This window comes from Phaseolus vulgaris, chromosome 9 (assembly GCF_000499845.2).
Source record: "Phaseolus vulgaris cultivar G19833 chromosome 9, P. vulgaris v2.0, whole genome shotgun sequence".
NCBI lineage: Eukaryota > Viridiplantae > Streptophyta > Magnoliopsida > Fabales > Fabaceae > Phaseolus > Phaseolus vulgaris.
In genome coordinates, this window is record NC_023751.2 from 37424342 (window position 1) to 37439342 (window position 15001).

The 15001-nt window shown below is 32.0% G+C and overlaps 2 protein-coding genes and 1 non-coding gene across 5 annotated transcripts; 2 read left to right on the forward strand and 1 right to left on the reverse strand.

The window, feature by feature from the left end:
• Positions 1 to 2351: 2351 nt before the first annotated feature.
• On the forward strand, positions 2352 to 7636 carry LOC137821736 (uncharacterized). Of its 3 annotated transcripts, none has more exons than XM_068626471.1 (6): positions 2352 to 2620; positions 3573 to 3761; positions 3900 to 3967; positions 4055 to 5902; positions 6668 to 6791; positions 6879 to 7636. In XM_068626471.1, exons 2-6 carry the CDS (start codon positions 3641 to 3643, stop codon positions 7535 to 7537), a joined length of 2820 nt encoding a protein of 939 aa, XP_068482572.1. In that variant the 5' UTR covers positions 2352 to 2620; positions 3573 to 3640; the 3' UTR covers positions 7538 to 7636. The 3 variants fall into 3 exon arrangements, with proteins under 3 accessions (XP_068482572.1, XP_068482571.1, XP_068482573.1); XM_068626470.1 differs by having other exon boundaries at positions 2388 to 2620; positions 6644 to 6791; XM_068626472.1 differs by having other exon boundaries at positions 2417 to 2620; positions 3271 to 3761.
• Positions 7637 to 8331: 695 nt separating this feature from the next.
• Positions 8332 to 8403, forward strand: TRNAP-UGG (transfer RNA proline (anticodon UGG)). Its single transcript has one exon. It is a non-coding gene; the product is annotated as a tRNA-Pro (tRNA).
• A 324-nt stretch (positions 8404 to 8727) lies between these two features.
• On the reverse strand, positions 8728 to 11047 carry LOC137822717 (uncharacterized). The gene is made up of 4 exons (XM_068627664.1): positions 10891 to 11047; positions 10482 to 10801; positions 9166 to 9391; positions 8728 to 9077 (listed from the first exon to the last, which is right to left on the reverse strand). Exons 1-4 carry the CDS (start codon positions 10970 to 10972, stop codon positions 8944 to 8946), a joined length of 762 nt encoding a protein of 253 aa, XP_068483765.1. The 5' UTR covers positions 10973 to 11047; the 3' UTR covers positions 8728 to 8943.
• Positions 11048 to 15001: the final 3954 nt, after the last annotated feature.

The following is a 15001-nucleotide window of genomic DNA, read 5'->3' on the forward strand; positions in this document are numbered from 1 at the left end:
AAAACGGGAGTACGTCATAATTGAGTTTTTTTTCTTCTGATTGTGTGTTTTCCATTTCTCATGTACACAAATAATTTATTTAACATTATGATTTAATTATACATATGTTTCTTTTATAAAATTATACATATTCTTTACCGTATGGACGAGGCCGAGATCTAACTGACTGTCCGAGGTCGAGTCTACTTGACCGATACCAAAGGAACCTGGCGAAGACTTGAGAAATTTGGTCGAGATGATGAGGCCGACAACCCACTTGCCCGAGACTTTAGAAGACTTGGCCGAGACCTTAGAAGACTTGGCCGAAACGACCGAGACCATGGGAATTTGGCCGATGACCGACCCATACCGGGGGGAACTTGGCCGACGGCCGACCCTTATTGCCGTTAACGCTCAAACCAAGATCAGTGAAGTTAACCCATCATTAAGAATTAGGTAATACAACCTTAAGCGGTATCCACTTCGATAAACGGGCCCAACAAGGTAGGTTTCCAAGAAGTAAGGTATGTCATTTATTACTATTCACCTACCTGAGAGCTGACCACCCGCTTTACTAACTTGAGCGTCGACGTGCCTTCGCAGGTACCCCACCATCCGGTGTTCACCCGAGACCGAGTGCCGAAGGAGAAGCAGGAAGACGAGAAGAATCCCAGCTCATCACCCAGTCACCTGACCGGCTAAAGGAAGAAGAAAAAAACTTTAATAGTTCTTTATGTCTCATCTCCCTAGTAGGAACATATTCTAATATATATATATATATATATATATAATAAAATAAATATAATATGCTATAATATAATGCGATTCCCTATTCAGTATACATATTTTTTAATTTTTTATTTAATTTACTTTTAATTTAATTTAAAATTTAAAATAATATAAAATACTCTATGCTAAAAATAATTGGATACACTTCATCGTAATAACAAACTATAAATTACTTACATATTTTAATAACATAACACAGTAGGAATTACTCAATATTCTTAAGTAACCATTATTATTATTATTATTTATATTAAAAAAATTATATAAAAAAAAACAAAGTGTCTCTTTCTCATTAATATATATATATATCAATAAATAAATGATTTTATTTTTTATCTTATATTACCATCATATTTTAAGAAAATCAAATTTAAACTTAAATAAAAAAAGTTCTATTAAATTTTTGGATAAAATAACATCTATAAATCTATCTTAATTTAATCACGTAATCGACCAAAGGTTATTTATAAATTAGGATAATATTTTTTTCTTTTTGATTTTATGAATATTGTTGGTTGCATTGGTTCTTTAAGTTTTAAAATGTACTCATTTTGATTCTTTTAATTGGTGGTTTTCATTAAAGACTTATTCATATGAGTTGACTTTTTATATTTGAGGTGGAGCCTGACCTGTCTCATCAAAAGACCAAGACAAATTTAACTCATTTTTCTAAAATCTTTTTATTTTTTATTTCTTCTGAAGGTTAAACAAAAACAAAAACAAAAACCAATCATATTTTTTTTATTTTTTAATATATACACACACATTTTTTAGAATTATTTTTATTAAAAAATATAAAAGTGCAAAGTGCCTCTTTCTTATTAATATATAAATAATATGTCAACAAACAAATTAACTTTATTTTTATCTTATATTGTCATCATATCTTAATAAAGTTAAATTTAAACTTAAATAAAAAATTCTATTATTTGTTTTGGATAAAATAACATCTATAAAATCTAGCTCAATTAGTCACGCAAATACCCTAAAATTATCTATAAATTAAGATCACCTTTTTATTTATTTTGTGAATATTATTGGTTTGTGTTTCATTAGGTGTTAAGATCGACTAACTCGATCGTTTTTTACATTATTTTATTATTTGTTTAATATATATACATTTAGAAGTACATATAGATATTTTTATTTTTTAATTGGTTAATTAATTTTAATCAAATAATTTTATAGAATTATTAATTTTATACATTAATAATTTAAATTATTTATTTGTATCCTTTAAATAATTATTTTTTATTTTAAAAAAATAGACTAGTAGAGAGAACTTTGAGAGTGAGCTAGTGATGTAAACGCACCAACCATTTTCCCTTATATTTGAAGGACAGAAATGGTACACGTGTCATGTGACAATAGGTGAAGCAGTCGTCGAAAGCCATTGGTTGGGTGACGTTATCAAGCTCCCTTGGACCACCCTTTTCCCCGTTTGGAATTTGAAATCCCATCCCTCTCTAGAGAGACGTTATAAACTCTCTTCTTTTATATTTATTTATAATTATAATAATCCAAACGTATTTCAAAATAAGCATTTTTTAAATTTTGATGCAATCTTTTAAATTTTCTACTTCATGCAATAAAATTTCTCTTCTCTGTCTCCATTTATTAACACTTCAAACTGTGTCTATCTCTCTCTATTCTCTCTCTCACTCTCTCTCCCAATTCCCCAAATTTTTTCCATTTGCTTGAACTTCTCTGTGATTACCCACTTCATTGCTTCAACCAAGTCCTCTCTGTCTTTCACAGTGAAACAGTAAAATGCTCTTGAGGTGGGTGCTTGCTTCTTCCCTTTCACTTCACTCAAATGCTTAGCTGACCCAACCCAACTCATTGTTTCAACGTAAGTCTCCAAAGGTTGCAGCTTTTCTTCATTTCTCTTAATGGGTTCTTGTCGTTGGCTTCTTCCTTTCTGCTTTGCCTTTGAATTTGGCCACTTTATTTTCTCCTTGTTGGTACTCTTATTGTTGTCTTGTGTGTTATTTTTAGTGTTTGGATTCGGTTTAAGTTTTTATCTTTTGAATGGGCTAATTTTGGTGTTTTTGGGTTTTCCATTCGTTATTTGATGGGAAACACGTTTATATCTTGTTCATTCGGGTTAGAAGTAATGTGTGTTTGTAATCACAGTCTGTGTGTGTCTCTGTTCATACTTTTGAATCCATCAATAGGGACTGTTTAGGATTGGACTTTTGTAAAATACTTAAGATCCAAACAACCTTTGCTTTTTCGAACAATGGTCAATTATTAGGATTGTTATTTCCACATTTGATCCCAGCTCAAATTTTTGCTCTGGATCTTTAGAATTTTCTTCTTAATTAGTTGAAACAGGCTATCAATGTCTATTTGCTATTGATTTGAACTTAATATGATTACTTTCAAGTTTAGCAACAGCAGCAAAGTTATGATACTGTTTTGTCTAGATAAATTTGACTATTGATTGTCTGGTTGGTTCTCTAAAAGGAGATTTACATAAGCAAAATATGAACTATGCAGTGGATTTTAGGTTTGGAGCACTATTATGTGATTGCTTTCTTCCAAAGGAGATCTAGAGATACAGAGAACCATACTATTGAAATCTTGGTGATTGTATTTGTTTGAAGTTTTGGTTATGATGTTCCTGTTAATATTCCCATATGTATATGCGTTGTTTCCCTTTAATATTTCACAATGCAATAGATCTTTAACACTTTATCATTTGACTAATGATGTTAATCTTTCATGCCAAAGTTTTCCTGATGTGTCATTAAGGTTTACTGTCTTTAACTGAGACAAATGACGTTGTGTGATCCATGTAGTTGGTCTGATCTAGTTGGATGAGGCTTTGTTGTTGTGTCTGGAAGGTGTACTGCATTCTGCTTTGAAAATGGGAGTTGAAAAAGAAGGGACGAAAAGTGGAGGAGGTTATGTTGGTGGGTTTTTCCAGTTGTTTGACTGGTCGACAAAGTCCCGTAAGAAATTATTTGCGGCCAAGTCTGATTTACCAGGTAAATTTACTGTATTCGTTGAACATACTGATGTTTTTATTTCTCTTGTCAATTTTTTTGAATCAGTTATACCAAATTTTATGGGTCTAGTCATTTTATGTTTTACTGTTGGTAATTTTTTTTTCTAAATATTTGCAGAGACTTTAAAACAGGGAAGAAGAGTCAATTACAATGTGGCAATGCCAATGACACAGTCCTCCTATCTGGTATTATATGTCTTGCAAATTCATCTGTTGTTTTTATGTATATATTTATGTTATGAAATTTGTGGTTACTTTGTTTAATTCTCACAGGTTGATGAAGATGAAAATGGATTTGGGGTAAGTCTAAGAGGAAGTTGTGATCATAGTTATGCTTCATCTGTTACAGATGATGAAACATGTGGTACAAGGGCTCCTAGTGTTGTTGCCAGGCTTATGGGATTAGATTCCTTGCCTTCTTCAAGTATTTCTGATCCTTATGCTACCCCATATTTTGATACCCGTTCCCTTCAAGAGGCTCAGTACTTCAAGAAAAACTTTGATCACCAGCATGACCATCAGACCCCATATTCTGGAAAGCTGGTTGAAAAGGTTGAGGGCTCATCTAGGAGCTTCATTGAGCCAAAACAGCAAAAGGTCATTACTAGACCAATTGAAAAGTTCCAAACAGAAGTTTTGCCTCCAAAATCAGCAAAATCAATTCCTGTTACACACCATAAACTCTTGTCCCCTATTAAGAGTCCCAGCTTTGTTCCGACCAATAATGCTGCATATATAATGGAGGCTGCGGCAAGAATTATTGAGCCTGGTTCCCATGCTAGTACCAAGGCTAAGACACCTCTGGTAGCATCATCAACACCACTGAGAGTGAGAGAACTAAGAGATAAGGTGGAGGCTTCACAGAAGGGACCTTTGTTTGGGCCACCCTCCATGACGACCTCTAGAACTCGAGATCTAAAAGAGAAAAGAGAACTTTCTCAAAGAGCAACCAGACTTTCTGAATCATGTCAAAGATCACTCGAGTCAAATGCTGCCAAGTATCTCAAAGGACAATCTTTGAACAGAAGCTGGAATGGATCTGTGGATATACCCATCAAATCTCCTACACAAGAGGAAGAAGTTTCTTCTTTGAAGAATAATAAGGGGAAGTCCATTTCACTTGCAATCCAAGCAAAAGTGAATGTTCAAAAAAGGGAAGGTTTGAGTTTGACTGGTGGAAAAAGTATGACGGCCCAAAAAGAGCATCCTGACTTGAAATCCAACCAACCAATGAAGGCAAATGTGCAGAAAAATTTGCACAAGAAATCTTCTGCTCAGAATTCATCTGGTGCTCTTAGACAGAATAATCTGAAACAGAATTATTCTACTGACAAAGACAAATTACCGTCAAAGCCATTGGTGACCAATTCCCACAGTAGAAAAGTTCTGACTGGGGACTCCTCTCACGGACGTCATAGAAGCTCCAGTAATAAATCCATTGCAAAATCTAAAGTTGGATCCAGAAAGTCAGTGATGGAGGTGACTGGTAGTGAAAAGGAAGTTTTATACACCAGCACAAACAATTTTCCTAGGAAGAAAAGGTCTACAGATAAGGACTGGAATGATAGGGTTGTGGACAATTTGTTCATTGAAAAAACTCAGAAGCCTGCTAAGTCTAACCTAGTGAGTAATAAACAAAATTGTTGGGCTGAAGATGTAAAAAAGAAGGACATGGATGTAGTTTCATTCACATTCACCACACCATTAACTAGGAGCAGTCCAGGTTTTGAGACATCTGGACAAGCTGGCCAAAATACTAATGGTCTTTCCCTGGATCAACGCATTAAAAGGGTGTTGCTTGACTCAGACAATACAAGGTCCCCAATAGGATACAATTTGATTGGTGGTGGTGATGCCTTGGGTGTTCTTTTGGAACAGAAATTGAGGGAATTAACATGTATGGAAACAACTTGTCATGACTCTTCTAAAGTGAGGCAGCCTGCCATTACTGCTACTATATCAGATGAGCAAGTAGCCGGCTTGAATGTAGTTAACCTCAATCCAAGGTTGCAACCGAAAAAAGACCAAGATGTCTTATTTACAGACAAGTTAAGCAACAACTATGATGCAGACATCTCTTTCAGGGGTCTTCCTGAATTATCATTCAAGCAGAACTCATGGGTACGTGACAAATTTCTTTTTAATTCTTATTACTTTTCTTTTGTTGTGTTTGTCGTTCAAGCATGTTAATTAGGACAGTATAGGGTCACTTGTTAAATGGCCAAATAAAAATAATAAGTTGGGTTTTTTTGTTTCATGTTGTAAACATCCTTATAAAAGAAAACAAAAGATATGGATTCATTGCGTGTTTGCCAAGAAAATTAATTTTCGTAGGAAGTAAAGAGTTACAGGTAAACATAGTTTTTATTTGTGTTAGTTTCTATATGAGTACTCAAAAACCGGATTCATTACTCTTTGATGCTACATGTTACTTTTCTATGCAATTGTTTTCTTTTCTAACTACAAATGAGCATTTCACTTCGAAGTCAGTATACTTAAAAAAATTACAATGTAGCTGAGAAATGCAGTTATGTGCGAATAAAGTGAAATGACATTCAATTTCTTTGTCTATTTTATGGCTTAATGATACTTTGATCTCCTTATCTGTAGTTTTGTGTTGCAGCTGGTTCTATAATATAGTCAGTACTTTTAGCCAACTTAGAGAGTGATTAAATTTTGTGATGAACAACTAACTTTTATAATGCAAAAAAGCTAACTTTTATAATGCAATACCAATTTTGTAATTATAAAATAAAATGTGAGTAAGAATTAAAATTCCAATTGTATTGAATAATCAGTATTAATCACCCACCCTTATACTAACTAATGGAATATTCCTTGTGATTTCTGCATATTGAGTAGGTGATTAACTCAAGTTGTTTACAGATTGATGAGATGGAACAACAGTTACTCAATTGCAGGCACCCAAGTCCAATCTCTGTTCTCGAGCCTTCTTTTTCAATTGAAAGCTGTGAATCTTCATTGAGCACAGATGTTACTAGTACAGAAGGTAGTTTTATGCTAAATATGGCATTTAATTACCTATTTTGAAATTAATTATTTATGACCCAGGAATGTTAATACTATCAACTTTCAGGAAGCAAGCTGTGGTCATCTGTTCAAGCTCAAGAAGTTCATGGCTTGAATTTTTCAAGGAAGTTCTATGCTTGTGAAACTGATGCTGACTTATCCGATTCAGCATCTTCAACCTCAGCTGGGAACATGATGAAGCATACAAGTAATGTCACAAGGTTTGGTAGTTCAAGCACATGGGAGTTCGACTATGTGAAAGATATATTGTGTAATGTTGAGTTGATATATATGGATTTTTCCCTTGGCCAAGTTAGTGAGGTTATAAACTCTCATCTATTCAAACAGTTGGAAGGCCGCAAGGGAGGAGGGTTTAAGCACGATGACGAGTCTAGGATAAGAAGGAAAGTTACATTTGATTGTGTGAATGAATGTTTGGACTTGAGATGCAGGCGTTATGTAGGTGGAGGATTCAAAATGTGGACCAAAGGGTTTGAAATGGTGAAAAGAAAAGAATGGTTGGCAGAAGATGTGTACAAGGAGATCTCATGTTGGAGAGGAATGGGAGACTCAATGGTGGATGAGCTTGTGGACAAGGACATGAGCAGCCAGTATGGAAGATGGCTAGATTATGAGGTTGATGCTTCTGAACTCGGATCAGAGGTTGTGGACCAAATATTTAATTCTTTGGTTGATGATGTTGTCACTGAAATCTTGCAATTGTAAGCATCTTAATGATTGATTTTGAGGCTGTTTGATGATGAAATTTGTCTTCTTCATATTGATTCATTTATAGAAGTAACAGCATGCATTATCAAGTCTTTATTAATAGTTGTTTGGATTATGAAACTGCAGCTTTTTCTATGACATTGCACATAGTTTGATTTTTTGTGACTTACATGCAATAAGTTAAGGCTAGTCTAAGTGGGTTTATATATGTAAGCAAACTCTAATCCTTTCAGCACCCTAGCTTGGTTTTAGTCTATTTTTACTAAATTATAGAATTTAATTGTGAAAAGAGAAAAAAAAAAAGTTTTCATAAAGTAAAAATGAATCTAAGCTTGTAAGTAAAATGTGTATTAGTTTGTTCTCATGTGATGGAGATTAATATAAATGTTGAAAAAAATACAATAATTTGTCTAATTTTCTGAAACTTACTCAACTTTCTCACTTGTTCACCCTCCATTTTTGAGTGCAGATCTCTAATTGAATAACAAACAAAACCTCTCCTAAGCTAGCCACCAGAAAATGATACCCAAGTTACCCAAACCTTACCTTGGCTGTAAAAGCACATGAATTTCTATGCACAAAAGTTTCCAAATATTTTATTTTTGAATTTACACTTCAAAATCATTTTTTCATGAAAGGTCAGGTGATATTTTTTAATGTGAATAGTGGGAAACAGTGTTCAGTAATACTTCAGAACTGCTAATATTGTAGATAATTTGATATAAAAAGGTATGATAGTACTTAAAAAGATAACTTATATTTAATTAATAACTATTTAGTCTTCCATGTGTGGGCATTTGGTCTAGTGGTATGATTCTCGCTTTGGGTGCGAGAGGTCCCGAGTTCGATTCTCGGAATGCCCCTTCAATTTTTAAGGCTTTTATTTTTTTTGTCATATTAAAATTAAACTAATTTATAATATTCTACTGAAAACTAAAACTATAATTATTTCTTACCGGAAGACTACGGAAAATTAAATCAATAAAATAGATATTGTTATGCAAGGTTTTAAAAAGGTTGCAACCCAAATCATAGTCACCTTGGGCTGTGAGAGAAGCTCCAAAATACTTGTCATTTTTTAAAAACACTTTGATTGTTGGTGTTTGCATGATTCCGAAAACATTGATATTCACATGATTGAAAATACGTGAAATAATTGGTATGTGACTATAATTAAAATGAGCTAGTTCTTTGTTTATAATAATGCTCCAATACGAAATAGTGTATATATTATATATCTGTTCCACACACATAATACATATACAACACCATATGTGAGTATGGTTATTCTACTACTAGCTCATATTTTCCCTTGTATAGGTTATTCTACTACATATCATACGAGTGATTAACTACACATAAAACTGAGAAGCATAGATAATAATTCTTATGAACATAAAATATTATGTGAAATTTGGAGGTAATAGAGCACGTCCCATTACGATAACAGCAAGTCCCATTACAGCATGGCTAGTGGTAGCCTTTGGAGCAGCTTCGTTTTCTTCTCTCTGAACATGCTGAGCCACATTGAAGTTTCCTGAATTTCCAAAATGAAGTTTCAGAGAGATTAGTTTTCCAAGAATGAAGTTGTTTTAACGAGCAATGATTGAGGCAAAAAGATGTACCTCTTTGAGGGCCATAGCCACATGCAGCTTCGACTGTGTCTCTGATGTCGTGTATGGTTGCTTTGTTGTAGAAAATGAAGTTGCTGAAAACGTTATTGAGGCAATTGAGGACCAAGTTAGTCTCTGAGAGACATGGTCCTTGGCAGAATATATCAGTTTTATCTGCAGGCACGTTCAGGTTTCCTTTCTCGTTTAATCTGCATGAATCTTCACACCTGCTATAAATCTGACACCCCTCACCAAAATAACATATACTCTATCAGAACAATTACCCTTCTTTTCACAACGACTAAGTTCAGAACATGCATATAAGTACCAATATTTTAAACACAAGATTATGAAAAATTGTCTAATATATAACACTGACTGCATTAAACAAAAACTAATTTTAAAAATTAAAATAATTAGTTATTATTTAATTAAATTAGAAATCATTTATAAACTAAAAAAATTATTAGTATTTAAAATAGTTTTATTATCAATAAAAATTTATAAAACAGTTTTTAAATTAGTACCTAATCATTAACTACCTTACAATCTTATATTTTAAATTAGTCTCTATTAATTCTTTAGATACTAATTTAAAATCTAAAATATTAGTAATTTAAAATCTAAAATATTAGTAGAAAAAACTTAGGTAATTAAAATTTAGGTAATTGATTTAGATACCAATTTAAAAATTATTTTATAAATTTTTATTAGAAACCACTTTAAATATAAATAATTTTTTAATATTTAGTATATAATTTAGTGACTAATTATTTTTAGTATCTAAATTTAATTATTATTTTATGATTTTTTTAATATACTATTTGGGATGCTTTTCTTAACCATCTCTTTGGGATTGTTTAAAATTGATTAAACATAATGAAGTTCATTGAATAAGTACTTCCTCACACAAAAAAATATAAATTTTAATTAATAATAAAGGTTTTTTTTTTCATGAGAGTGTGCTAATTACTTACATTTTTTATTGTCACTATTCTAATAAAAACGAATTTTTCACCTCTTTGAAATGAAGGGGTGTGAAAGTAATACGTAAAATAAGAAAAGAGGAAAAAATGATAAAAAAAGGAGTATAAAAATTGAATTTTTAAAAATGCCTTCTTCTTGAAAAGTAAACATAAAAGAATATATACAATTTTTTGAAATGATAAATTTAAAAATAAATATATATAATAAAAATAAATTTAGAATTAAATATTATAAAAAATATTAAAATAATAATATTAAAAGTTGTAATATATTCTATAAAATATGTGAATTATAAATGTATCATTCTCGAAACATAAAAAATCAATTTAGGCACTACTTACATATTTATCATTGAAACAAAGCAAGGCTTTTGCGAAAATTTGAGAAGAGTCACCAACCCCACCACCACCGCCTCCAAACCCACCACCACCACCAACTCCGGTCCCACCACCAACAATACCACCGCCTGAACCACCGAACCCACCACCACCACCAACTCCGGTCCCACCACCAACAATACCACCGCCAGAACCACCGAACCCACCACCGCCAGCACCACCGATCCCACCACCAGTACCCCCGAACCCACCACCAGTACCGCCGAACCCACCACCGATCTCACCACCATTCTCCCCGTCCGAGTCGTCCTCATCAGCATAACCTATCAAATTGTGGCTTAATACGTGAAAAACACACAAAAAAGTTCAAATAAAGTAAAAAAAGTTTCATCTAATGTTGTTAATGGCGTACCAAAGTTTTTCCCAAATACACAAACGTAAAGAAGAACGAAAGTTAAAATCCAACGTTTGAGACTGAATCCGAATGCCATCATCGTAGAACCCAAAATTTGACGTTAGAAAATAATTGAATTTGAGCACACTATATAGCAATGCAAAGTTACAACGTTTGCACATAACTACAAGAAACAGTTAATTAGTTGACAACATTACCAACCACTCAAATTCACTTTTTCTTAATCAACTTTATTAATAAACTGAGGCTGTTCATCAACATTAATTCATTCCTTTCTCTTGCATGCGTTGTTCTAATCACACTTAACCTCCAACTAGATAAACGGTCAATAAATAAAACCTCGAGTCACTATTCTATTGCTCGATTTAAATTGTGAGATTATAATAGTTTCATTATGTTTCAAATACTCGCTAATATTATATTCGAATAAATTTTATTAGAATAAATTTTATTAGAATAAATTTTTATATTAAGATAATTTTACTTATAATTTATTTTTTTAAAAAAATAAAATAAAATTATGAAGTCATGAGTCGAATCCGAATATAAGTCATAACTAGTTTCAAAGCCAATGATTTGGAAAATGAACTATATATATATATGCAGGATATACATCAATTTTGGAACACATCCGAGGTATTGTCCGCTTTGAAGGTTGGTGCTCTATCATGGTTTTATCCTGAAAAGACGTCTTGGTGGGTTGAGGGAGGAGAGAGTATATAAATTGTGTCATTGGTCTCGACTCTTGAGCGATGTGGGATTATATTGGCATACGGGAACAAGTCCCACAGTCGAGGTCTAAGGGGAGTAGGTTCCCCCTAGCTACGGGCTAAGGAGCCTTTTGGGCTCCACGGTGGGCGTCAATGTTCCGACCTCAAGTCGGAGAGATAGCATCGTTAGGGTCAATCACCGCATCTGAGGTTTTGTCTTGAAAAGTCGTCTCGGTGGGTTGAGGGAGGAGAGAATATATAAATTGTCATTGACTTCGACTCCTAAACTATTTGAGACTATATTGACATACGGGAACCAGAAAAAAAAATTATGTTCACTTAATAATATGTTTAATGGAATTGGGATTTTCAAAAAGATATCCCTGGTTACATCCTATAATTATGTGATATGAATGAGATAGGGTAGAATGAGAGGAAATTTTTGATTGGAGAGGAAAAGTAGTCAAAGGGTTTAATGGCAGTCACGATTAAAATTTATGGAAGACATGACTAAAAATATGAGGACAGTGTAGCAGTTGTATTGCAAGCCACCAACTTTTCTCTTCTTCTATCCTATAAATCAAACCTAAAATTTGTTTTACTTGTGTTCTAATACTTTGCTTACAAGTTTAAGTAACATGCAAATGCACCTACCTCAAGTTTTTTCTTCTGTTTCACAATTACTTTTGCTACTTTTTTTGTTCCAAAACAATGTATCCCTGAGTTCTAATTTATGGAATTAATGTCACTGACTCACTATGTACAGAGCAGATTCTCAAATAGTTTCCCACTTGAAAAAATAAATGCATGTAAATAACAAACAATAGTGAAATCATGTGTTCTCAAGAATCAGAAATTTTAAACCTTTTGCCTTTAATATAAACGAATATGTTTAAGTGATTTGCAAGATACAAGAAAAAAAAAGGAGTCGAATTTTATCTTTAAAATATTGATAGATCTTTTGTGAATCACATTAAATTAAAGATGCAAAGTAATTCATTTTTTTGTAATTTATCTAATTATAACATGTGAATTCATCAATTACAAAATATAAAAGAAATGGATCGAATCAAATTCATCTTTTTAGTTTTATAAATGATTAATGTTTTATTCAATAAATCCTCTTTCCAATAGTATCAATACTTAATGAATCAAAATTAATCCAACTATTTTTTCATAACTATTCTTCAAAAAACTTACTCTAAAAGTTTTCAATTTTTTTTTGTAATTTAAAAAAATTATAACTAATTTTTTAAATTTGTTAACATTATTTTTGTGTGAATGAATTTGATATCACCAATAAAAAAGAATATATTTAAAAAGATACAACACTACAATGTGAAAAATTATGTATTTTTAGGAATGCACTTTTTAATGATTGGAGATTCGTTAAAATATAAGATTATATAAGTAATAACACAAGATTATGTGTAAATATGTAAAATTAGGATTAGTCCTTTTAGTTATTTAAGTTTATGGTTAAAAGCTAATCTAATAAAAAGCCTAGCTACTTAGTAACTAATTATAGATCCTATGTTAAAAGGTTTGCTACGTAGAAAGGTAGGCATTTCAAATTGCAATGTTGAATTTTGTGTTGAAAAACTCGTCACATTGTATTTCTATTTATCTTCAAACGTACAAAGTCTTAAAAATTAACAAAAATAAAGAAACTTCAGATGTTAAATAGCCGATTAGAAATGGTTTAATATTGGATTAGATTTTTGTTGATTTTTTTATAGGATTTGTTATCGGATAATGTATTAGGAAACTTTTTAAATAATTTGTTGAACCATTAAGTTTAATTAGTTAGATGATTAGGGTAATTTTAGATCCATAATACAAATAGTCATATGTTAATTAACTTGTATAAATAGTTCTATTTCATTTGTGAATAAAATTTTATGATTTGAATGAAATTCTTTCTATGTTTGATTTTTATATTTGATACTAATTCAAAGTAATATATTTTTTAACTTACCAATCATTTTATGATCTTGGTGTTATTCTTTATGTTTCTTTCATATTTGTTTTTCCTATATCTTAATTTCTTGTTGAACTCTATTTGATGCTAAATAGATACAGTGTTAAGATTGATCTTGAATAAAGATCATTTCTTTGTGGAGATTGTAGGAAGATGAGAAAAAGATAGCTTGAGTTAGTGAAGATATAAAGTATGCAAGCCAAAGGGAATTGAAAACTGGTGCATTTTCAATATGCAGGTGTCAAAGTAACATCTTCCTTTAAAATGGATCCAAAGTGGATGGTTCATGTTGAAAAAGGAGCAGTTTGGTACATATCTTGCAGGGAGTGTTAGGGTTTGTGATGGACAATAACAGGTGGAATCCTTAAATATCCTCTAACATGGTGGAGGGACCTATGCAGTATCAAACATGTGAGAAATGTAAATTCAAACTGGTTTCAAAAAGGAGTGGCTAGGAAAGTTTGGAATGGAGTATGAGAGTTTGGAATGATACATGTTTTTTATGGGTCCAAGTTTAGAAGACTTTTCTTTCCTGGGTTGTATTATCAATTATTGGGAGATAAACATGCTGGTGTAGCCCACAAAGGTGATTGCTGTCACATAATGTTTTTTAAGGATGAAACAGAGATTGAGGAAGAGATTCCTTGTGTATGAAGATGAGTTATTTGTTGATGAGAAACTTATTGGCTTCAGTCTCTGTTTGCTCATGAAAATTCAGATGATTGATCAGTACGGAAATTGGACATCTCACATGCTCACAATCAAATGTACCAAACTTTTCAGGAAAGTTAGATGTGAGATTCTTAGAAAAATTAAAATACATAAATTGATTTTAGCTTGTAAAAGAAATTTGATGTATCCAAACAAGTCCTTACTCTAAGATCAGCTTATCTTCTCTTCAAATTCAAGCTAGTTTTCATGTTTCTATCAGCCCCTTAATGAGTTTTTCTTGAGAATTTATTGCTCAGTTCAATATTAAGTTGTTGGCCTTTTCATGGAAAATTTTGACTGATAGATTGCCCAAGAGGATGAACATGTTGAAGAGAGAGGTCAAAATGAGATTTTATTGTTGTTTTTTGTTGGTTTTCCACTAGGTAGCTGTTATGCAAATGCAATACAATAGTATTTACTTGATGAAATTGCCATGCATGGATCTCATTAGTCTTAATTTTAGGTTAAAGTAGATGGACTTGTTCTTATGTTTCTAATAACTTGTGTAGTTATATTATAGAATGAATTAGACTTACGGTAAAAGGTTAAGATTGTAATCAAAATATGATTTAAGGACTAAAATGACTTTGAATAATTAAGTTTAAGGAATTATTTAAACTTAGTATTATTGGCGGATAATTAAGTGAACAATGTTTGAATCTCCAATTCCTACTGCACTCAACAGATCGAAAGGAAGAAAGAAAAG